This window comes from Gavia stellata, chromosome 11, assembly GCF_030936135.1.
Source record: "Gavia stellata isolate bGavSte3 chromosome 11, bGavSte3.hap2, whole genome shotgun sequence".
Taxonomy (NCBI): Eukaryota; Metazoa; Chordata; class Aves; order Gaviiformes; family Gaviidae; genus Gavia; species Gavia stellata.
The window spans coordinates 13,414,232-13,439,121 of NC_082604.1; the positions used below are offsets into that span (position 1 = coordinate 13,414,232).

The window sequence follows — 24,890 nt, forward strand, 5'->3', positions numbered from 1 at the left end:
GAGAAGGGGGGGAGGACTATACAACCAGCTAATTTCCTTCCTTGGTCCCTCTGTTAGACTTAAACTTGTCTAATGTTCCTCATTTCATTGCTGAATTGAGGTAAGGCAATTTATGTGTATTGTCAGGTCACCATTTTAGTCAGTCACAGACAAAACAAACATCCTGTAATCTCAACTGAACCTCCTCCCCGCTAGTCTTTTGCCTTTTTATAGCTTCTGTTCCAGGTATTTTTCTCTTCCCCCATGACTCGCTTTTTCATATACAGGTAATAACTCACCTTTTTTTTCTCATTAAGAATTACATTCAAAATTCCTGTATTTAATATACTACATTGTAACTCAGCATCAGTAGCAGCTGTCTTACTTTTTTTTCCACTTTTCTTTGTATCTAAACCTGTAAATACTTTAAAAATAACTATAATGTTTGATCTCTGTGATTGCTAAGCCTGAAATTTGATTTTGATGTCTTTGCTCTGTGCTTTTCTGTGTCAACTGAACATTAGGATTGAATTAGGTTTGTGGATTACATTGCGAATTTCTTGCATAGTACTGAATACAGGTTGTTTTTGTGGATTAGTTATAATTTACTCTAGCTTTTAGAAAAGCAAGAACTGATGACACTGCTTGATATCTGTCCAAAGAACAGCAGGAAACATTCAAGTTTCTACTCTTGAATCTAAGCATACTCTTTAGCTGTGACCTGAAACATGTTTATTAATCTACTGCTCTGCTGAAAGCACACTCTCCATTGAGGAAAAAATTCCTTAGTGTTGTTTGACAGTTACTACAGTATGAGTAGAACATGAAGATCTATTTTATTTTTCATTCTAGCTTGGATTTATTATCAGGCATTAGATTTAATATTAGGGACTGAATAGTTTGTGCATTAGCCATATAAAATTTTTATCTAGTATTATGCATTTATCATATAATTCAATGGTATTTGAGACGCATTCTGGTTCTCCTATGAGAAGCATTTAAATACTCCTACTCAGTAAAGAGATTAAATTAGTACAGTAGTTTGTCTACATCTTCATTAAAAAAATGAGTATTTAAAATGGAAAATGATTGCTTGATACTTCATGTGGAATGATACTACTTATCCATCCTCTGTTCTGAAGTTCATGAGATGCGTGTCTTTCATACCTACCAAAGTAACAGAAGCTCATTCCTCTGTATATGGCAGATACTACTGCAGCTACAAGACATGCTATCATGGTATGGTGTGAGGACACAGTGTCCTTAAACTTAAAAGAAAAACAGGCTTGTCTTCTGGAAAGTCATCTTAATCTGGTTTGTAAATGTTACTAGATCAACATTGTTGATGGCAGTTTGTTTTAGATTGGCAGGCAGCATTATCTGCTTCACAGAAATATGACAAATAACAGGGCAGATGAGGAAGACATCACTCAGAGATTCTCATCGTTATCTTTGATGAAATTCGGTGCCATGCCAGAAGCTTCTAGGTAAGAGAACTAAATCTAGCCTATGATAAAGATACATGAAGGTCACACATTATAGGTATATCACTCTACTGGTAAACACAGAATTTTTTGAGACAAGATTCAAAGATAGCAAAATAGAGAAACTTTCATAAAATGCGGATTAAAAGGAGCAAAATATAGGGCTGTGCCACACTCTTTAGAATTGCTTCTAAGTCTAGGGATGCTAGTTAAGTACCAGAGCTTGGATCTATTTAGTTAATCTATGAAGCCTCTATGTGGCAGCTGGATATATGAGGTAAATCAGATTATCAAAGAACAGCATTCTGCATAAGCGTCAATCTGTTTAAAAAGTTGTCAACTAGTAAATACAAAACATATTTAATATTTTTAGTCCTCTGAACAATGCAAGAAGGTGCATTTTAGTCCCATTTTTACCACCTGTGGTACTTTAGAACTATTTTCCCCAAATTAGATTACTGTAAAGGTAAATAATATCACCTGATAAGAGCTGAAGTGAAAGAAACGCATGGCAGCTCTCAAGTAACCATATGTGCTCATCTGGGTTTTCCAAGAATAGCCAAGGTTGGCACTCCAGCTGCAGAAACCAGTAAATCATTTCCCTCAGAAAACGTATACATCAGTTTTTCTCCCTTACAGGGACAGAAGGGTGACAAGAAAAACGTAAAAATAATCCATGGAAAGGAAAAAAGTCTAACGTGAATTTTCAAACAGTAAATCAAATAGTTATGTCAATTTTGGGGAATCTATATATTTTTAGTTACTGTAAGGCGTTTCTTTGCGAATATTAAAATGTATTTTTTACTTGTGGTGGATAGGAAAATGAGAATATAGATCTTCCAATGTTGGCAAGTGTGTGCATTTTGGAAAGGACGGATGCTATTAGATTTCTTCCCAGTAGGAAGTCCTCTGAAACCATCAGGCTTCCACAAATAAGTAGGTCAAGGAAGAGTTCTTCCAAAATTTGTACTTTTTAGCTGCAAGTATGAAACTATTCCTCATTTTCATGCCCAAAAGGCCATATTAAATCTGACCTCGAGCTTATGTACAGTTTTGCTTGACCTTTATTTAGAATCCCTTCTGCTAGAAAGACGCCTTTTGTTGTCGCTTAAAATATATTTCACTGTCAACCTTAGTCAGTGTTCAAAGAAAAGAGCTTTCAATCTAGTATAGAGGTACAGTGGAATCCTGACTTCACCGATGTCAGTGGAAATGTTTCCACCTATTCTGATGGCACTAAGATTTTCTTCCACCTACTTTATTATATCAGTTGCTTTCATTAATTTTTTTCCCCCTCTATTCTTCTTCTGGATTACAAAAAAAGCATTCTTTTGACAGAGCAGCATATGCGTTTGTATATATAGATGCATTCAGTTCTGCATTTATGCAATGACAGTTACATTTGCGTTTTCATCCCTCTCTTCTTTATGGAAGAAATGTATTTTTTTTGCCTCTCTTCAATTGCATAACATCTGCACAAAAGCAGAATTCTCAAACATATTTCTTGTTCTGTTATTTCTTCTAAATATCAACCTGTTCTTTTGTAGCAGGAACAGTGACCCTGCCTGCAGACAGCACGCTGATAGCATGAGAAATGCTGACTAGCCACTTTTGTGGCTTGCTTCTCTCATGACACCAAATCTGATGTGAAAGTTTTGATAACAGCTGGAATAATAGCAAAATAGGGATCTATCAAGTTACTGTTTTCTTTCTTTCCACCATTTTTAAACATTCTATTTTTTCTCTCCAGACTGTCTACCATAACACAAGCATTTTTCCCATCTCTTGACAAGTACTCTTATATCCCCAACTTGTGGAAAGAAAAAAATCCTCATTAAAAGTTTGAATCATCTTTGAATTCAAAGTTACAGGTGCAATTTATTGTTACTGTATCTGTAGGAATGGACATCTGTGGGCCAACAATTGGTACCTTAACTACTGTGTATTGTGGTTTATTCAGCTGCAAACAGGGAACAGTAGTATTTATATCGTAAGTGATTTTGAAAGAATAAATATTGTAAGGTGCTTTGAGATCTGTGCTGACAGACTGTGCTGATACATACATTACAGACCTTTGGTTTGAAAACAGGGCCGAAAAAAAAGCCCAAATCTGCATGCATTAAAATGGATGGAAATCTCACCGTGATTTCAGTGGTGCTGATCATGGCCCATGCAATTTATGTGAATCATTAGAGAAAGTGATTCATTCTCAGGAGTGGATGATATCTACTGATGCCGCATGGTATAGAATCAATGGTATAGGAACGAGTCATGACCAATATTTAAATTATTTGGGAGAGATTTCAGTCTTCAAAATAGGTGTCCCACAGAAAGAACTGCACTTCTACCCTGTTGTAAGTACAGAAAAGGAAGAGTTGCTTTTAGGGGAACATTGGAGTAAATGTGATGCTGGAGAACGAACAGCTACAGTTATCATGGGAGTGATCTGGTCTGAGTACTGTAAGTGCTCAGTGGTTTCCTGACAGCTAGAGTAGGTGGGTTTTACTAAAGCCCTGCCCTGGGGAGTGGGGTGGTGCTGCCTTTGGGGACACACAGCCACAGGGCACAGCTGCTGGGGTTTCACTAGCTGCACGTGCTGTGCTGAGAGAGGGTGGAAAAGGGAGTGGGTGAGCTGTACCTGTATTCTGCCCCTTTCTTCCTAGATTCTTTCCCGAATGTTCCTCTGTGCCCTCAGCAGTGAAAGATCTTGCTATGCATCTTACAAAAATCACGTAGTCTTTTGCCCATTCTTGCCTCCCAAGACTGGAGACATACCTTACCTCAATATCTGAAAAGCTGTCAGCTCTGAGCCAGGACATTATTTTGTTTATGAAATGCCAAAGTTAATTCTTCCGATTTGTCACTTATCCTCTAGATTCAATGATATACTTAGTACTGGTGTCAGAGGTGCAACTGCAGCTTCTGCAGGCTTCCCCTGCTAGCCGTTACATTAGCTAGCTCGGGCTCTGGTGGCAATGCAACAGCAGGAGCCAGCATGGCTTTGCGCAGGCCAATTGTTGGGGAATTTACTCAGTTTTCAGGACAGGCATTGCACTGCTAGAAACAAACAGGCAAGAGTTGCTGTAGTCATTAGTCAGATTTAGTAAAATACAGAACATGCTCTAATCTGTCAGGAATAAAGAGCAAGTTAAGTTTCACTAACAGGACATTATCAAATGCTTATGAAAATCAGAGAATAGGCTTCCATTGACATAAGGTTATCAATTTGCCTTTTCCAGTCACTGATAGTCACAGTCTATTGGTATTACAGCTTACAGTTTCCTAAGCAGTGGTCATGCTGGTGGTATATCTAAGTGAAGAATGAGAAACTTTGAGAGACTTGCACTTCAATTGTGAAGAACAACATCTTTTAAAAGTCTCTAAACAAAATATAAGCTATTAAATGTGTTGCAGCAATGAAGTGCTGATCTGCAAATGGAGGACAACTCAGTGCTTTTGTCAGGGGGAAAAAAAAAGGCAAGGATTTCAGCTATTTTGGAGTTTCACAGATTACCGAGAGGCAATTTTGTTAATGGAGCAGTGGGCAGCACTTCTCCTTTTCTTGTCGTATCAAAACAACCATTGCAGAGAAAGGCATTTCATTCTCTGCCATGGAGATTTCTCCAGGTACTGGAGAAAATACCACAGCAGGCTTTTCTGAATCACAAGTTGCTGGCTTGCAATTTTCAGGCTCAAGGTGGAGAGCTACATTTAAATATGTGATCCTGTATTTCTCCCCTTCTAGATCAGTTCAAAACACAGCAATTGGTCCTTGTGGGGAAGAACAGGGATAATACAGTGGTGGTAGACTCTGTGTGTAATTATGGAAATCGTCTTACCACAGTAAATAGAGAGGTTTTAAATGTCTCAGTTTGGAGTTTTATTATAATGTGTATGGCTTAACTAATATTTATGAAAAGGGTTGTGCTTTGTTTTTGCATATATCTAATTCATGTCATTTAGCACACAATCATATATGATGAAGTTTTAAAATACAGATTGTACTATGTGTGTATGTATGGTAAAATCTACATGTAGCTCTTAAAATCAGTTATGAGGCATCTTTAAAGTCTGTTGAAAATGCCATGCTAAAGGTTTGACTGAAAAAATGGATGATTCCAACAAAAACAATGAATCTATGGAAATAATACCTGTTCATTCATGGAGATTTTTTAACTTGCAGATTGGGGGTCATCAAAATACTGTTTCTTTTACACAGGTGGTGTTATTAAATAATGGTTGACATGCAACAATTTAGATCAATCAAAAAAAACCCTGTAGGATGATCAAAAGGAAAGGATCTTACAGATTTTTTTTTTTAACCAGTCTACTAAGGAAGCATGACTTATGATGTTTATCAAAGTTTCAACTTCTCAGGTTTTATGAGACTCCCTTCAGACTTTTCAGAGAAAAATTATTGCCCATAGACAATAGTTGAAAGTGTCTTGTGGAGGCTGAAAACATTAGATATGGTATCGAGTTGTTGTGTTGCAATCTCAGTCATTTTTGGCAGCAATTTATTAATTAACCTATGGTCAGATATTCTAGGCCCAAAGGATCCTGAAAAGATGATAGGTTTTAAAAGTATGTCCCTAGAGAGGATTAGTATTTATTGGAAACCTACTACAACTACAGAATATTAGGCAAGTGCTTATAGTTGGTAGAATGGCAGCTCAAAACCATCTACTTACAACAAAGCTCATGTGGTGGGTTTTTTTAATTGTCTACAGATGTAGGGGGATCTAAAAGGCACAGTACTTTGTGCCTCATTGACTTTTCTGACCTTTGGTGTGTGCCATGATTTTTTTTTTTTTTTTTTCTTTTCTTGTCTCTTCCCAGTAAAGCCTCATTTCAATTTCCAAATTCCTTTACAGCTACCATGACTGACCAGAGTTTCATCATATGGAGAGCATGTAATCTCCCTTCATATATTAACTACAGCTTCCCCTTGTTCTGTCGTGTATGCCACAAGTACGTCTTACCAAATAGTGTGATACATTCTGATTTTTAATTTTCTGTACTTCTTCTTTTGATACCCCTAATAAAAAAGTTATCTCAGAATATCACAGGCATTCTGTAAGATTGAGGGTGTGCACATCCTCACTAAAATGTGTGCAAAGAAACCTAGATCTTAGGAGGTAGCAAAACAAATTATCAAGTTTTCATCTTTTGCTAGTATTTTTTTTTTTTTTTTTGCATTTAGCTAAACAGGTCATCTGTTCCAAATGCAATAGTATCCTGAGGAGAATGTCTTACCAGTAACCATAGTCTTTGTTTTGAACCGCTCCCCCCCCCCCCCCCCAATTAAATAAAACAAAACAACCCCCCCCAACACCTAAAAATAAGATTTAGGAAAAAAATCTATTAAAAAGCAATGAGGAAAATTAATAGTTCTAACATTAAAACATCAGGGTCTTTTGGAAATTTCAACTTGAGCTGAACTACAGATTTAAGGGCCTTTCAGAACCAGGTGACGATGGAAGACAGAAAAAAATAGGTAGGGAAACTATACAATCACAACTGGATACTGACAGTCCAGAGAAGAGGAGGCTGATGGGAGACCTTATTGCTCTCTATAATTACATGAAAGGAGGTTGTGGTGAGGTGGGTGCTGATCTCTTCTCCCGTGTAACTAACAATAGAATGAAAGGAAATGGCCTCAAGTTGCGCCAGGGGAGATTTAGGCTGGATATTAGGAAAAATTTCTTTACTGAGAGAGTGGCGAAGCATTGGAACAGGCTGCCCAGGGAGGTGGTGGAGTCATCATCACTGGAGGCGTTCAAAAAACGTGTAGATGTGGCACTGTGGGGCATGGTGGTGTTGGGTTGATGGTTGCATCTGATGATCTTGCAGGTCTTTTCCAACCTTAATGATTCTGTGATAAGTGGAACAAGAACTGGAGAACTGAAGTGATGCAGTGCTTCACTGAGGATGAAATAGCTTGAAAGGAAAACCTAAATACTAACTCTTTAACAGTCACTAACTCAAAGCCCCTGTGCAGAGCAACACTGAAGAATTTCAATGAAACTGTAGTACTGGTAGTAACATATGGTGATTAGAGTTGAAGATTCATTAGACCGTCAGGGAAGAAAGCAGATAGATTTTAAAGGAAGTGTTTTGGAAAGAATTTGGCCATCCAGTGAAAAGGCTAGTGCTGTGATGAATGCAGAAATACCACTAACCAGTCTGCTAGAACTGAAGGAAATTTTGAACACATTAAGGTGCCTGTATTTTGGCTATGTACTCAAACTCATTAGATGATTACTCTTAAATCAATCAGTGTGAGGAAATAAGGATGCCAAAGAGAAATGTTAAATATATTCCTTAGCAGGAGAGCAAACCAGTCCTCTCAACACCTGAGAGAGAACTGGAAGAGGTTAACTTCAATTCTGTAAATGCTACCATGGGAAGGATAAAAAAGTGAAATGATGGTTAATGATTTTTCAAAGCTTGATCCATCATTCATGGCTTTTATACAGATCTACAAATCATGATCACCTGTTTACTCCCAACTGACCAATGTCCTCTTCCTTTGGAAACTACGCTAGAATTATCTTCCTGCTGAAAGGTGGCTGTTCTCATTTCACACAGCTAATGTATCACCTTGTATTTGTATTTTTTCATTGGTTGGCCTTGGCTTGTAATTTGCAGGTTAAGTTTGAAGCCATAAGTGTCCTCAGCTTCCCAGTTGCTGTCAATTAGCATGGTCTGGCATTTCAGAGAGAGTTGGGTCATATATTATTTTTTAATGCCATCATATTTGTGAATAGAGCAAATACAAATGAACAAATACAGCTTTAAATGTAGGCTGCATTTTCCTCCCAATATATCAGTAATAATTTGCCTTAGATTTTGTTGTGATATATTATTTAATAAAGTAGGAATCTTAAGGGAATAGTGAAGCTGAGTGAAGTTTTTACTTGTATTCTCATTGACATTCTCATGTTTTACATGCACAACGATGAAATGTCTCTCTCCTTAATAACTGCCTGATCTCCTTGCATTGCTTGCTCTCTATTCTGCTTGTCCCTACAATTTAAAAATAGTGTATGTATATTAGGTTAAAAACTTAGCATATGCTTATGAGAGCATCTTACATAATGTAGCTCTTTACTTGGGTTACAGATCTTGAAGATGGACCTTCTACTGTGAAAAGACACATGTGAATGTTGTGCCCCTACTCTGCATGACTCTGTAGGGAAGGACAGTAGTGTATGCTGGGTGCCCTGATGCTTTCAGATTCCTTGTGCTCAGCTTGGGTTTACTCTGTTTTTCACAGCAGTCAAAAAGCATCTCAGCCTTCAGTAGGAATGGACTGCAAACACTATTCTTAGTAATTTTGGTGCCAGAAGAGCTCATTTAAGTTTAGTTTCTATTATTTTTATTGTGGGGCAAAAGGAATCAGGAGTAGTTTTTTCAGCACCTGCATGTGAAGGAGGAGCAAGATCTTGCATACCAGACAGCTTAGCTATCTACCCTTTCACTTGTCAGTGCACAGGGTAGCCTTGGCTATCGTTCCCAGTTGGTGATAGTTATTGATAAACACTGAAGTGTATGCTGGACCAAACACCCTTCAAGACTGGCTGTTCTTGCCTGGTATCACCATTACCTCAGTCTCCACAAACCAGTGAAACAACAGGCAGGAGTCACCAAGGAAAATTCTGCCCTCAGTTAGGGCAGTGCTAATGCAGAATAACTGACTCCGTCTGTGCTGGATTTAGCACTTGGAGCAAGAGCTAAGTTATGTCAGGAGTCATATCAATTCCATTCATTCCAAGGGGGCTTATTTTGGATTTACTTTTTCATTGGGTTGTTTGTTGTTTTATTGACACTAATACAAGGTGGCAGTGAATGTGTGTACTATTTTTGCATGCAATTTATCTATATACTTTCCCTGTATGCTATTTTCAGAATAATTTGTGTCACTGTAGTTTTAAAATAAAACATAAAATAGGCAGCATAAACACAGAACAAAGAAAAGAAGTTATCTCTATGCTCAGATAACACAACTTTTACAAATCTAATTAATGCATAGTCTAAGGGAACTAGCTGAAATTCTGTGCAGAATCATTATACCCCTGACCTTCTAAGCTCTCTATCATTTACTGTGAAATTTGTTGCTAGAAGATTTTTCTTCCTCCTCTTTTTTGCTTCCATTTCCCTGAAATGTGTGCATGCTAGCAGCAGTCATCAAAACTGCAGGTATTAAGACATAGGGTACAGAAACATAAGAATCCAATAATCCCCTGACTGTGTGTGATAGATCATAGCTTTTTAGAATTAGTCTTGAGCATTGTTTGATAGTTACAGTTTTGCACAGAGTAGCTCTAAAAAATGTTCATTGCTGAGGAGCTTACACGCAGCTCTGTAAGCAACTAGAATCCAAATTCATGATAATGAGAATTGTTCATACATCAGAAGGAGAAAAGAATGCAAGGAAAGTAATTTCTGTCCTGAAGCAGCCTGTCTCCTTGACTCTATCAGGAGAAGGAATGCATACCTTAGGAAATCAGTCTTCTCTTGTTAATTCCAGCTGAAATGTCTCAAAAATGTTTCTTGCAACTGATTTGACAGAAAGTACAGAGAAGGATAAGAGGCCTGTTCCTCTGGTACTTCAGCTGGAACTAACACAAGAAGGCTTTTAAAAAAAGAATATAGTGAGGGGGCTGCACAGCCAAAATGGGAGCTTATGCATTAATATCCAAGTTAAAGTAAAACTTCCACTTCTGAAAAATTAAAAGCAAACCAAAATAAAAAGTAGGAAAACCTTGCTGAAAAACAGAACCCTTATAATAGATCAAAAATACTTAACAAATGGAAATAAGGACTTAGTCCTCTTCTCTAGCGTCCAAAAGAAAAAAGGGCTCACAAAAGCTGGTGCTGACAGCCTATAATCTTATGAGAGGATGTCAGCAAGGGCCCCATGCACATCAAATGCAGAGCAAATAAGCATTTTAATTCAATCTGTCAAAATTAATTAGAAACAAGATTAAAAAAACCACTCACAATCAGATGAAGCATTAGCTTGTTAATGTTAATTCCTGTTCTGTTATTGTTTGTGATAAACTGAGTCATAGCTATTTGCTTTGCAGCTAATGAACTGCTCTACAGAATCTGAATTTTCTTTTTATTTATCTCTGAAAGTTTGAGTAGGAAATACTCATCTGTAGTGACAAGCTCATAGCTTATCTCCCCAGCTGTGGGGAGGAAGGTTTTGGGGGCAAGGTCTTGGTGAGGCTTCTGCTGCAGGAACTCCCCTCCCCACCCTAGGGAACTGCACACCTTTCAGGGAAGGGTTATGGGAGGGGTTCCCAGATGTATCTCATGAGGAACTCCTGAGAAAACACTTGTGATGCATTTGCCCTGAGCTTCCAACCTGATGTGATCCATGGCTATTTGCTACAGCTTCCTAGCTGTATTTCATAGCATACCTACTTGGTCTTTCTCTGCCATGTGCACTCAGGAGATAGTAACTCCGGCTTGGCACTGATCTCATGTGCAGTGTAGCTTTCAGATTGTAGTTACCTTGCACATGGAGGCAGAGCAAGCATATGCCTTCTTGCTAGTGAATGTGTAGCCATTTTTGCTCATTTGCATTGATTGGACCTGCCACTCCGTGCATGAAATCACACCCCAAACTTTCTTTATGCCTTGTGTCAGGTTTGATCTGACCAATTCAAGTAGGGATATTATTGTAAACCCCACTGTGTGATGAAGGAGTGTTGTGCATTCTTGGAAGAACTGCTATGTGTCTGGACTGAGTGTGGGAAGGTTTGGTTTAGGAGGTGTTTATTTTGATCAGATGTATCTAATTTAAGAAAACATTGTAAGTATATCATTATTGGAACAGGTAACGGATTATTGTTCTGTGCTATGCAAAGGGTGGATACATAGATAGAGGAAGACTGAGAAAGCAGTTCAAGACATAATGCTCATTTTGTAGTTGCATTCATGTATTTATGCTTAAAAAATAGGATCTAGCTCTTCTATATGCAAAAGTAAAAATGCCACCATAAATACGTGGCTGTCTTGAATCTGTAGCAACAGAGCCTAAAGCAAAAACATATAGAGATGTAGTTGTATTTATTACTATATAAGAAGTTAAAATAAAAACGTAATTTTCAGCTGCCCTTTATGTTCTTGGAAATATTGGTGAAGATGCATAGTCCAATAAAATGAGCAGAGTTGGCATTTTACACTGTTAGAATAAACCACAAGTCACCTGCACTATTAGCCACAAATCTCCTTAGGTTCCTAATCATATCCCTGTGCATGCTAAGAAGCAACCTGGGCTGGGAAGAGAGGCATCAAAGAGGTAGACACCTTAGTATCACTGTAATTTGGAGAGGGTTGTGGAGATATTTCATTTCTGCCTTAGTTCCTAGAGTGACATGATAAGTTAGGTGTCCTTGTACCATCCCTAACTCATTGAGACAGCAGTGAACTCAACCAAAAAATCACAGCTGCTAGGTGAGTTACTGGCCATTTTTTACATAATAGCCTAGGTGTTAAAGCAGTGATCTGGGAAGAGAAAGATCAGGATTTTTGGTTCCTCTTGGCCCAAGAGGGTTTAAATCAACTGTTTCTAATTCCCAAAAGAATATTCTAGCAGGCAAGATACAGACCAGCCTGTGCTGAGGCCATGCTTTCACTATTGAATCCTGCTGCTGAGGCTGCACCATTGTGTAAGTGAGAATGAAAGTAGGGGAAAGGACAGGTGAAAAATATTATTATGTTCTATATGGACTACATGGGTATGTATAAACATATATTTTTTTTTAATGTTATTTTTATTCTTTCCTTACATTTTAAGATTTAAGGTATTATTGAACTGAGTATCACAGATAATTAAACTTAAAAACTGTGTCTTTATATTGCATCTTTAAATGTGTAGCAACCTGTGGAACAACCAGATCCAGAGTTGCTTTATCTGCATTTTCATGGATCATTAAGAAATAGCATTTTTTGCATAGCACAAAGTATAAGTCTCTAGTTTAGCTAGAAGGACTGAGCCCTAAAGACCAATCACATCTTTATTCACTCCAGTTCCCACTGATATTGGCCATGATACAAAGTGTCAATAGCAGTTTAACTACGTCTTAGCAGACCGTGTATATGTGTTTTTTACATCTGAGTTTTAATTAAATGTGAATGAACCTGATATGCAGTCATTTGTGCAGCAAGTGTAATCATATTTTATGCATTTGAAACTTTTCAATGCCTGCAGTACATGAAAAGCACTTTATGGGTACTTGCATTATTGCATATTTCATTATAATGTAATTCTATATTAGATATTCTATTTATGCAGAATCCAAAAATAGTTTGTGCTGTGTAGCAATGCAAATTTCAGTGCATAATCCACAAAGAATTTCAAAGCCTTAACCATTTGTGACATGCACTATTCTGTATTTTTAATGAGGACTTAAGCTTTGAATAAATCATACTGGGCTTTTTATGAGTAAAAAAACATTCCTGTACTTCCCCATTAAAGAAGGGTCTATCACTTCTTATCTTAATCACATTGAAATTATTAGGGTTTATCATTACTGTTCAAAATTCCTCAAACTGGTTTTAGATGTTCTGTCAACAGTTAAAGGGTAAATCAGGTTTCTGTACTCTAAGGCTGTGCTCCCCATTCCCACCTGACAATTGGTCACTGGAGAATGAGAAAGCATAAGCAGTTCTGTGACCAAGGCTATGTAGGATAGTGCAATAGCTGAGGAAAAATCCACTTTCCCCATACTTTCTTCTCAAGGAATCCAACTTAAATCAATATAGAATGGAGGAAATTTCTTTCCCACTATTTTGGGGAAATAGTGGACATGAATAGGGATGCTGTGTTTTACTAGTGTAACTGAGAGTCTTGAGACACTGAAAATAGAAAACAGCTCTTGAGTTTCTCTGCTGCCAAGAATTGCATTATTTTGAATCACTGATTGCCAGAGAGTTCTTAAAATTAGAGGCAAACAGTTTTTTTTTTTCTCGCACACTTGCATGTTTGCCTTAGCCTTATTGGTGGTTCTGTGTTAGAGTGCGCTAAAGTAGTTTAACTCAACTCAAAACTATGATAGCCAACACAAACTAAGGATACCAACAGTGTTTGTTCCAGAGCGACCACCTAAAATGGGAAGAATGCCAACTTCAAAATAAGACCTGCATTGAGGGGCTTATCCACACCTACTGAAGACACTGGAACATGTCAGTGACTTTAAGGGTTTTGCATCCAGATATTAGCTTTCCTAAGAGAGTTCAATTCAAGAATACTTTCTAATGGAAAATCATTAATGTGCCCTGTGGCATTCCTGGTAATAACCTTAATCATACTGAATTCCTTTAGTCTCACAGCTTTTACAGGAATACCACTGTAATTTAACATTAATAACAGGCCCTTACTAGGAAGTATTAACAATTTCTTGCTTAGGTGATGTTATAATTGGCAATATCTTGCTGTGACGAATGCCGCTGTAAAAGAAGTGCCATTTGTAGATGGTATTACATATGTAGCATGTGCAGCATGCATATCCAAGCATTCTGATATGTGCTAAGTGACTGGAAAGGCAACAGTGAAAGATATACATGCCAAAGAACATTTAAAAACACTTTAGATGTAATGCAAAGTAACTTTTTTCACATACAGGGTTGTAAATTAAATAATAAGAGACTTGAAAGAAGGTTTTAAGTTATGCTTGATTAAATCTGTGTTACAAATTTCCGGTACTCTTATATCATACTTAAGTCTCCTGAGTGCTGTTAAGTATCGTCAGCCAACAAACTATAATTTCATGCTTGAGTGGACTAATACAAGTCTAGGCTTCTGCTTTGTACATTCAGACTATAGTATGCCATAATAATGAAGTGAGAAGGGGAGGAAAAAATAAAGCAAAATAAAAAATTGTCACACAGAATAATAATTAATACTTATCAGTAAAATCAGATACTAAGATGGCTTGAGCTATAATTTGTTGAGGTCAATAAACTGTGAGCGCATTTACTTCACTAGGCTTTAGATCAACTCCAAGTTCTGTATTTTGATTTGACAGGTACTGTAACAGACAGCTATGCAGGTTTCAGAAGTAAGCTGCAGAACTGGAAGGTGTTTTTTTAAATGTAGCAATTTTCTAGTTGTGTCTTTTGTCCATGCTGGAACATTTGGCTCTTGGTCAATAACTATTAATATAGCACCTCTGTATAAAATATACCTATAAGAGGAATCCTCTGTGCTTAGTTCTGTCTTGGTAGCGTATGTGCTGAATTTCTCTTATGCTAAAGTGTAAATCTTGATGCTGTCTAGTTTTAACATGCTAAAGTTGTATATGGTGCCTTTGTACAGCTGAAAGTAACACTAAGAGAAAAAATGAAAACAGTTTTGTAAGCTAGATTGCCTGACTGAGGCCTCAGTTGTATGAAGTGCTACACGCTCTTGGTGGGACTTGTAAGTATCCACTGGTCTGCCGAATAGCTTCAGAAGTGGCTCGGATATTTTAGCTCTCGGGTGTAGTGCAAAGGTTCCTCAGGCCAGGGGACTACCTGCTCACTCACAAGAAGAGATGAAGCATGTAGTGGTGTTTTGCGGGGAAAGGTGCTTCTTTAATGCCAGCTGCTAAAACACACTGAAGGAATTAGGTATACCCAATCAAAATTTTTCAGATATGTTATCTCGGTGTCTAAAGTATGGGTTTGCTGAAATAAAAAAGTCAGTTACAGCAGTGTTGTAGACAGAAGCTCTACCTGTTTCCTGCCCCCTTCCCCTTTACTCCCCTGGCTCTGGCAAACCATGTGGAAGGCACATTAACAGCCTCTGCTGAGAGCCCTGCAAAAGCCAGATTTCTTAGGGCTGCAGAGGCTCCAGTTCCACTTCTGTACTCTTTTGTCAACTTTCTGACCTACTTGGTAGGCTGCCAGACTCCTACGCAGTTGATGAGCCTCAGAAACATTTCAGAAATACTAAAAAAAGAAGAAGAAAAAAGTTTTGACTTTTAAAATGAGCTTTGGAGTTGTTTTATACTGTAAAGATTAATATGTTATATTTCTTGTATGAACATTTTTATTTTTAAATTTTAGAACGCTTTGTGGGATGAGGATTATACTTTCTAGCTATTGAAGATTTTAATGAATTTTAATATATTTTTACATGAAAGAAAGTGACATAGTTGCGTAAAGACCTATGCATTTATATCGGGGCCACTGCGGTGTGTGAAACACTCTTATATTCAGTTGCAGTCCCTGTTATCAGAAACTGAGAGAACCTCTTAAACAGCACAAACAAATCGTATGCTACATCAAATGAGTGAGGATGTTAAATAGAAATGCTGGTGATTCTACACTTAGTTGTCTAGAATAAGCTGTAGGTCAGGTTCTGCCTTTGATACCATGGAAAACCCTTACAAAAATCAATGACCATTTGATGCAAAGAACAGAAAATAGAACCTGGCCCAGCATCTCTCCAATGGATGACAACAAGGATTCAATAACAGCTTACAAAATGTGTGTGGTTTTTTTTTTTTGACTTTACTGTGAATCTCTTTTCACCTTAAAGCACTTCTGTTTTTCTCAGCTTGTAATAATAATGACATGTTCTCCTTCTCCACTTGTCCCATGCCTGCACTGTTTAACCATTATTGTGAACATTGATCTTTTTTTTTTTAAATCCCATAAAGTTTCCCCCACATGTCTCTTTATTTCTTCCTTTAAAGGCAAAAGCACTGCATACTACTATGAAGGCTTTAAAGAAATCAAGAAATTTGATATAATGGCTTTGCTACCAGTGAAGTAAAACCTTTGGCAAAAAAAAGTCCTCTTTGAGAATGACTTAGTTTTTGTATTATTTTATATAAGAGATAAAATTAGGCTATGAAAAAGAATCTGATCTTTCTATTGTCTTCCCTTGTCAGTTCCTTTTCTCCTTAACTTCATTTTTTTTGGCCTTTTTTTTTGTGGTTGTTTTAAACATGTAAATAGACCTTTCTGCAATGTACTGAATATTAGTGTCAAGATGAAAAATCTAAATAGTAAAAATTTCAAACTTTATCTCCTTTTGATTATATTTTGTGGAACCAAAATTCCTGCAGCTCCCTTCTTCCTTCAGGATCGTGGTGGGGAAAGGGGGGGTTCAAAGATTTATAGTTTGCAATAAAAATATCAAGAAACTATCACAAATAGTCTTTACGTTTGTCTCTATGCAAAGGAAGGATGAAAAGGATCATATGTCAAATATTGTAAAAGAACCAGAGATTTTTCGTTTAACACTTTGTATTTAACTTTTCATTCGTACTTGTTATTTAACTCATGTTTAGTAATTTTTTCGTATAAAAATACCTGGACATGAATGAGATTTTCAAAGTATTGACATGAGAGAAACTTTAGAAATGAGAGAGATTTTATTTGCACATTCAGTGTGGAATGGTTTAAGAATTATTTATCCAGGTTTCTTTCTGTGAATGGAGGACAAACTGAGGTCACTTATTATTCTGGTTAATCATTAGCCAGGTTTATTTATTAGCTTAATTTGCAGAGTTTCAACAATCTTGCGTCCTTGGAAAGGATCAGGAAATAGCACCAAATCAGATATACTGATTTTCTGTGCTGTAAAAAGAACAATGAGTTTTTCTAGATCACGTGCTTGAAAATGTGTTGTTGGAATGACTTTTGAACCAAGTTCAGGCCATTGTTGCTAATGATAAAATACCTTTTGGGGACCCTGTACTGCTCAAGTTTGCAGTGTTTGAGAAAGCCTTACCATGTAGGCAGCTGCTCTTGTCGTGTTCATGTTATGATATCCACTGTAATTCATTTACTAGGATTTGTGCTTTCCTCTCAACTTTTATTATGATCTGCTTGTAACACCTGCAAAACTGATTTTTGTGCTCTATTGGCATATCTGTGCTATGATATCTACCTCTCCTGCTACCCAGTTCTACATTACTGTTTGTGTGGTACGTGAATTTGCTTACATTGCATTATCCGGTGGTCCTTTGATTTGTAATTAGACTGAAGTCTCTCTGAGATAAGATTGTCTTTTCTCTGTTTGAAAACTGTCTAGCAAAATGAGGTTCTGGTCCAAAACTAGGAAGGACACTGTGTGCTATTTTGTTGTTGTTACCAAAGTGATAAAGAATACCAAATCAGAATATTAGTAATTAAGAAACCTTTCATTCTTCAGCAGGTAAGAGAAAATGGTGTGCATGTGCATGCTTACAGCCTCTTGTCTTTTCCTTCCAATGATGCCTGTCTCTGTTATGAGTGTGGCCAGTCATCCCCTAAGGAAAATTCAGCTGAAGACCACAAAATGCTGAATTTTTCTTTGATTGTCAGTTCACCCTGGAATGCACTTTTGCTTTTAGTAGCTTTTCTTTGTTCTCACAGGCAGCCATTATGTCTGTTTTATCTATGTACAAAGCACAGGAGAAATAAAATGATAGGAGCCCTGATAAGTTAAGGAGGATAAACTTTTGAAGTCTACAAATAATGCAGTTCCTTTTGGCTGATTGATTTCAGGTAAGTGCAAAGGACAAAAAGAACCTCCTTTTTTTAAAAAAAAAACAGAAAAGAATGCATCTGAATGATGGATAACTGCAGTTCAAGTAGAAACACTTTCAGAAGTTGCTTTATGGAGAATTGGCTCACTCTGTCCCAGACTCCTGCTTCTATCCAGTGTAACTGAATGTTAGTTCCTCAGCTTGAAAAGAAATCTGTAAAAGAGAAAGCTCTCCTCCTCCTACTCTATTCATGGCAGTGTGCATGTGAGCCACTTGAAAAGCAAAGCTCTGTGCAAGTTAGCTACATTGCTATTTGGTAGCTTGGAACAGTACCAAGGACCCAGTAGGCCTGTCATTGCAATACTTACAATACCCATAATAGCCAGCTAACAACAATCATTGTACCTCTCTTGCTCCTTCTCACCCCTCACGTGTGCCAGAGATAGTCAGCATTAGTGCTCTGGTCATGTTGTTTAGTCTTGGAGGACCACATCACATGCAATATCATCCTCACCCCATTGCCAGAAAAAAAATGATTAGACTTGCTGCAGGTGGGCCCAAGGCTTGTGTCTTGCAATTTGATGCATATTAAGTATTCAAAGAAACTTACCGTGCATTTGAAGTCTTTGTATCTCTTCCTTCCCTTCTTGCTTTCTTCTATTGCAATCTTGCATACTTTTTCCTGTTACGCAGTAACTATTTTTTTCTCAATGCAAGTTTCAGTATGTACTATTAAAGTACATATCCTACAACACAATGTAGGTGTATCCTCGTGAAGGCGGTGAGCGTTTATGGATGGAAATATCTTAGCACACACATTATGCTCTCTTTTTTTTCATCTTCAGTTCCAGTTATTTTGCACTTTTGTGTTTTAGTGCAGCAATCCCAAATTCTTCCTTCTCCTTTCAGTAAACAGCATGAGAAACTGGGAGAACAGTGTAGTCATCTTTCTGACTGATGCTACAGAACAGCCAGTGAGAGCAAAAATGCCCCCACGTGAGGAAGCAAGAATTACATGAATACAGAGAGAGAAAGAAGCCTTAGTGGACAAAAAGCCCTGTATAAGATCATGTTAAACCAGAAATGATCGCAGGATTTTAGTCTAAAGTAGCTGGAAAAACAGGTGAAGATTGTTTGCAAGACATTTTTATTACATTAATTTTACCTTCATTTTTAGCAGCAGATTGTAACTGGGAATACAGGCCTATGTAGAGGAGGAATTTAACTCTAGTCAGGTACACAATTTCTTGGGACTAGGCAGGCTGGAGTAAGCAAGTAAAGAGGTTTGGGACTGAGAAGAGTTAAAAGCAAATTGCTACTAGCTGGGACCAAAGTTATAATTTTGTTGTGGGATGTTCTGGAATGGGACAACTTTCCTCGCTATTTATTTGAGCTCTGCCCATATATACACAGGTTCTTGCCCTTGAAGGACAGAATTTCCACCTACTTATTCACTCGTTAGCTAAACTTGACTACATCTGTCTTGAAAAAACACAAACAACAATATAAAGCCATGTATATAGTGCTGGATTATAGATCTTGTTGTTTTTCCCTGATAAATTCTTGAAATACATTTTTTATTCCCTCACTTTTCCACTAGCCTTAAGTAGGCTATTACAGCTTCAAATGGTAATGCATTGTAAGCTGTAAAAACAAAGAAGTTGAAATAAATTCACTGGAATCTACCCACTGCCAGATACCAAGTATTTTATTTTGCATTTTCCTTGTTTAAATTATTGACATGAAAATCCAAAAGGATACCTCTAAGTACTTAAGTGATCTGTTCTTAATTTTTATTATTCCAATATTAACATTTCTTAGCCTAGATTTTAGAGAACAGTATGTGTTTCTTAGGTGTCAATACCTGATTCAAAGCTTAAAGAAAACAACCCTTATTGAACCAAGCTGGCTCTGGATCAGGCTCCTACAGTTTCTTTCAGAATAAAAGTAAAATTCTCAAATAGAATTTCAGGGTTTTTTTGTGTCGTTCTACCCTAGCATAGCACATTGCCATTGCCTAAGACCACTGAATTAAGTGGAAATCATTTATAAGGACAGCAAGGAACAGCACAACTTTTTGATTTCCTCAGTGGTATTTCCTCCCTCTTGCTTTTTCCTTGTGAAATAAACAGGCATAAGAGATGTTACTGCCAGAAGAGTGGGTAGATTTGTGTTAATGCCGAAAAGCAAATGTCAAACTATAGAAATGTCACAGTCTTATATGCTTTAGAAGTATATAACCAGGTAGATTATTATTTTGCTGTATCTTTTCTTTGAAAACTTTATCATAATCCTCTACGCAATCTTGTATTGGGCACAAATACTGTGCTGCATGACAATTTCTTCTTCTAAATTTAGCGGCACAGCTTTGTAACATTAGGCAGGGAAAGGCAAAAGAAAGTTTGGGTGGATAATTTCTCGCTCCGTGAAAAGAATGTCTTTCAGAAATAGTCGTACCAAAGAAATGCTCAGAGCTATGAGTCACAGCATTAGTGGGTTGAACCATTATTCTGTGCAGGTATATGGGCATACATTTTCAGGATTAGTAAAATGTAGAAGTAGTATTTGTAATAAAAATATATTTTAGGATAATGGCAGGGCTATAATCTCTGAAAATCTGAATTCTAAAGAAAGATTATGACTTGACTGGAAGAGAGATTGACACTTATGAATAAATTTGTTCTTTTGAAGAATATTTTTAAAAAATAACTTAAAATATTTTCTTGAAATGCAAAAGACACAGAAACCAGACTTTCTAGAATAAAGCATCAGACACTTGTATTCAAGATCTCTACCATACAGATAACCTCTGAGAAGTGGTGCTTCTGGTGCATTCTACAGTCCTTTCATTTTGCATGTACTGTTGTCTGACTTTTTCATATTGATTTCTCTTTCCTTTCTGCCTCTGCCCCTTGTTTTCTACCTCTACCCTTGTTGTCTCTTTCATGTCTTTTTTTTAACTCATGCCTCTGTCCTGTTCTTGCCTTCCACAGTTTTTTGCTTTCTCTTTTTTTTTTTTTCTTCAGAGCAGTTTTTTTTTCCCCCCTGTTCATCTGTTCCCTCTGACTTAGAAACTATAAGATATACCACAACCACATGCTATTCCTTCTGAGAAAGAAGTGGGACTGGGTGGTAGTTAAAGCCAGTTATGCTGGTACTCAGCATTAACATTTAAACATATTTTCCCCCTTTATACAGCATTCACCTACTATTTCTAAGTATTCATGAAGAATTATTCTAGGGAAACATTTTAATGCTAAGTGCTTTTTGGCCCTTAAAACTGCTCTGGTAGATGAATTAGGGCAATACATTTATTTTTAACCAAAAAGACGTTTTTTCCATCAAAAATATCTTTGAAGGATAACTTCACTTGAACTCTCTAAGGAAGCTGTATTCCCAAGGAGTTACATTTTATCAGCTGAAATATTTCATCCTAGTTTGCTGCAGCTGGTATCAGAAGAACATACATGTAACCTGAATGTTAATCTCTACTCAGTAGCGCAGGGTAATGAACCAATAGATGTGCTATTGAATAATGGAGACTGCTGGTAGAGCTTTGCCTGTTCAGCTCCTAAACCAGTATGCATGGAGATTAGCAGATGGGCTTCTCTTATATTCATCGTATATCTCTGTTAAAGGCTTAGGGCATGATTGTTATTGTGGGTTCTCACTGATAGGCTTTGCAGAGTCAGTTTAAAATGACAATAAATTAGAATGGTAGCTTTTACCATCTTTGCACATCCATTAGTGACAGCATGGGTGACAAAGAGTATATGTTCTCCCTTAGCTTTGGGAGGATGTTCTTTTTAAGAATATTTAAAAAAAAAATCACGTAAAATATTTTCTTGAAATGCAAAAGACATGGAAACCAGACTTTCTGGAATAGGGATCTCTACCATACATGCCTCAGTAAGAATGTGAATAGAAGCACAAAGGCTGAGGAATCCAGGGAATAGGAAGTATGAGCTCCAGGGAAGTCCTGGGTGCTACATCTTCACAATGGGTGTATCTTTCTCTGTTTGTAAGAGGTGTGGTAAACCAGTGCTGTCTTATTTTTACTTTCTCTTGGGTGGTTACTGCTTTCGGAATATGCAGGCAGGCAGCAGTCATTGGGCTGCTTCAGTCTCCAACCTCTTGGTTTCTCAAACACAGAATTTACACCCTCTCTGATTAATAACTGGATTAGTTTTATCCTGGTATTTAAAAAGATTAATTTATTTAAACCTATTGTCTATATACTACTGTAGGGCAGAGCTTTTTAGCTCTCTCCCCATAGCCTCAATCAGGAATGTACTACCACTGCACTGCCCAGCTTCTCTAGACCTTCTGTTTCTTTGAACTTTCAAAATTTCTTCTCCTTACTAAACATGTTAAAATAAATTATGCTTTTGTTTTTAAAAGTATAATAATTTTTGGATTCTTAAATATTTTGAAGGTGCTAGTTGTAATGAAACTGTTATCTATGGCTTATAACAGAAAAGGATACTTGTGGTCAAAGCCATACCATATTCTGAACAGCCATGCACTCTCAGCTTTGGTTGTATTTTTATCCAAGTTAGATGCACTCTGCAAAATAAATGAATAAAGTGAAAAGTATTTTATAACATAAATAAAACATGGAGTTCCAATATTAAAAATACATGTCAAACTGAATTACAATTAACTGCACTTTTCTTTTTTAATTTAAAAAACTTCTTTGGCACACAAATGTCATCTCTGTGAATCAGTTCGTGAGCAAATTGGCTCATATAGCACATTTCTCATTGCTATATACTCATTGGAAGAGGGCAGCATTTTTATTAATGATTCCAATTTTATTAAGTACCTGAGAAGCACTATATTCTGAAATCAATAAAATGATATTTTGATTTAATTGCTGTTGTGGGATTACTTCAGTTTACTCCTACAAGATCAGATGCTCTTTGTGCACGTCTTACAAAATGTCATTCCCAAAGAGATTATGATATTCTAATAATTATGACACAACTTTCCTTTCTGTGTTTCTTTCCAAGGGGAGAGGAACACAACTTGAGTCAACAAGACTCAAAACACTGCTTTTCATTCTGCAAGCTAATTCTGGGACGTGCTGCACAGGTAGATAGATGGACTGTCCTTTACTCAGGGTCATAACTGGGAATAATACATTAGAAACAGTAATCTGTACAAAGACAGCTAGTTTGGTCATATTCTGGGCATCACATCAGTAGTAGCAGAAGAATTAGTGGCAGGATGGAATTAGCAATGGGATTGCCGGTTCTCTAAGGATATTGTCGTTTGCATTTTGCTGCAAGTTATATTATTCTTTAGTGGGAATATTTTTCTTTATGCAATTTTAAACCAATTTATCTAAAAACTTTTATGTTTTAATCTAATAATATATCAAAAAATTAATTTCCCATTATACATTATCGTACATGTAAATTGGCTGCTGCTGCTGTCAGTGGTCTGATCCTCAAAACTGTAAGGTCTCATTCCAAACCAAGCTGTACGTGGGAACTTTTACATTGATTTCACTGAGATTTGAATAAGATTATATGGAGATGGAAACCATACTGTAGCTGTTTATAATTTTACTAATGTCAAAGGTGGTCACAGTGAACTTACAAATGTACCAAATAGACCAAATGTTATTCTTGGGATCTGTTTCCTTGCTACTGAATTGAGTATTTGAGCAACTTCCCCTAGCAACTGGGGGGGCTGGAAAGGGGAAGAAGATGGCACTAATCCCTAACCAAGCAGCAGAACAGTCTTCTAAGCCCTTAATATCTAATAGTGTATTTTGGCAAGATAGATACAGATTGGGAAAAGGGTTGAAACAGGTAAGCAGGAAGTGTGATGGCAGGTAAGGTCTATGTTAGGTCAGAACAACAAGAACACTGAAGGAAAGAGGGTGAAGGACTAGGGTGGACAGGTGTAGAGATGAGAAAGGGAAGGACAGGCATGGAAATAGACATATCGTGCAGTGGGCTGCAGCAAGCAGCCAATGAGTGCGACACAGAGGAAGGCTAGTTAAAAGCACAGGGAGCTCTGTAAATGGCCTGTGTGTCCTTGGTTTGACTACTAATGTTTCCGGAAGCCATAGTGTCGTTGGTTAATTCCTCTTTCCAAACTCATTGTATATCTAGCTTCCTCTTGCATTCATGTTTCTGTATGAAAGCAGTGGACAAAACTCTACGCCAGAGTATAATTCTCCCAGAATTTGCTGATCCTGACCTGGACCTGCTTTTATTTCTTGCACTAATGTTTATTGCAGCTTTGCTCAACACCTGCTCTGGTGGCCTGTAACCTCTGGCTCGTTTGAGCTCTGTGAGTTTGATGTGTGTTGCACCTTCTTCCTTTGGTATATGAAACCTGTGTTGTGTTACCAGCTTTTGCATTAAGGGGAATCTGGGTAGTTATCTGTAGTGCAGCTCCGGCATAAACAGTACAGTCAAGGGATAGCAAGAGATGTCAGTGTGACTGCTTTTGGGCTATTGCAGATCCTTGGATCCTATGATCTTAAAGTCACTTTTCACTGTCCCTACAGTTCAGAGGGGTAGAAGCAGGGGAGACAGTTCACCACCACTTCTGGACATCAATTTTCTCTCTGGGAAGTGAGCATGCCAATGTTTCTCATCTCTTACTTGGGAATTACCCATATGGAGATTATTCTCATTGGTCACTTACAATAAATTCACCAACCATCTGGCAGATGAAACTGATGGGGAAAGTAGAAATAATTTCCTTAGGGATAATTAAATAAACTCTGAATGTTAGTTTGACAGAGATGATATTGATAGGCGTTTTGCAGGCTATAGTTTTCTCCTGAGATCAATACTACATCTAGAACATTTTTCCAAAATGGTTGTAGAAAATATATTCTTACACTGTCTCAATAGAGATTAACATAGCAGAATTTCTGAGATACATAAACCACCTGAATAAAATACGCTATTGACTATCTTTGTTT

The 24,890-nt window shown here is 37.2% G+C and overlaps 1 protein-coding gene across 1 annotated transcript in view; it reads right to left on the bottom strand.

The window, feature by feature from the left end:
- The window catches only part of SLC9A9 (solute carrier family 9 member A9), a 210,680-nt gene that overhangs the window by 30,477 nt on the left and 155,313 nt on the right, over positions 1–24,890 (bottom strand). The window contains exon 14 of the mRNA XM_059822852.1: positions 22,428–22,507. Within this exon, the coding sequence (XP_059678835.1) occupies positions 22,428–22,507 (80 nt within the window). The remainder of the gene's footprint in view (positions 1–22,427; positions 22,508–24,890) is intronic.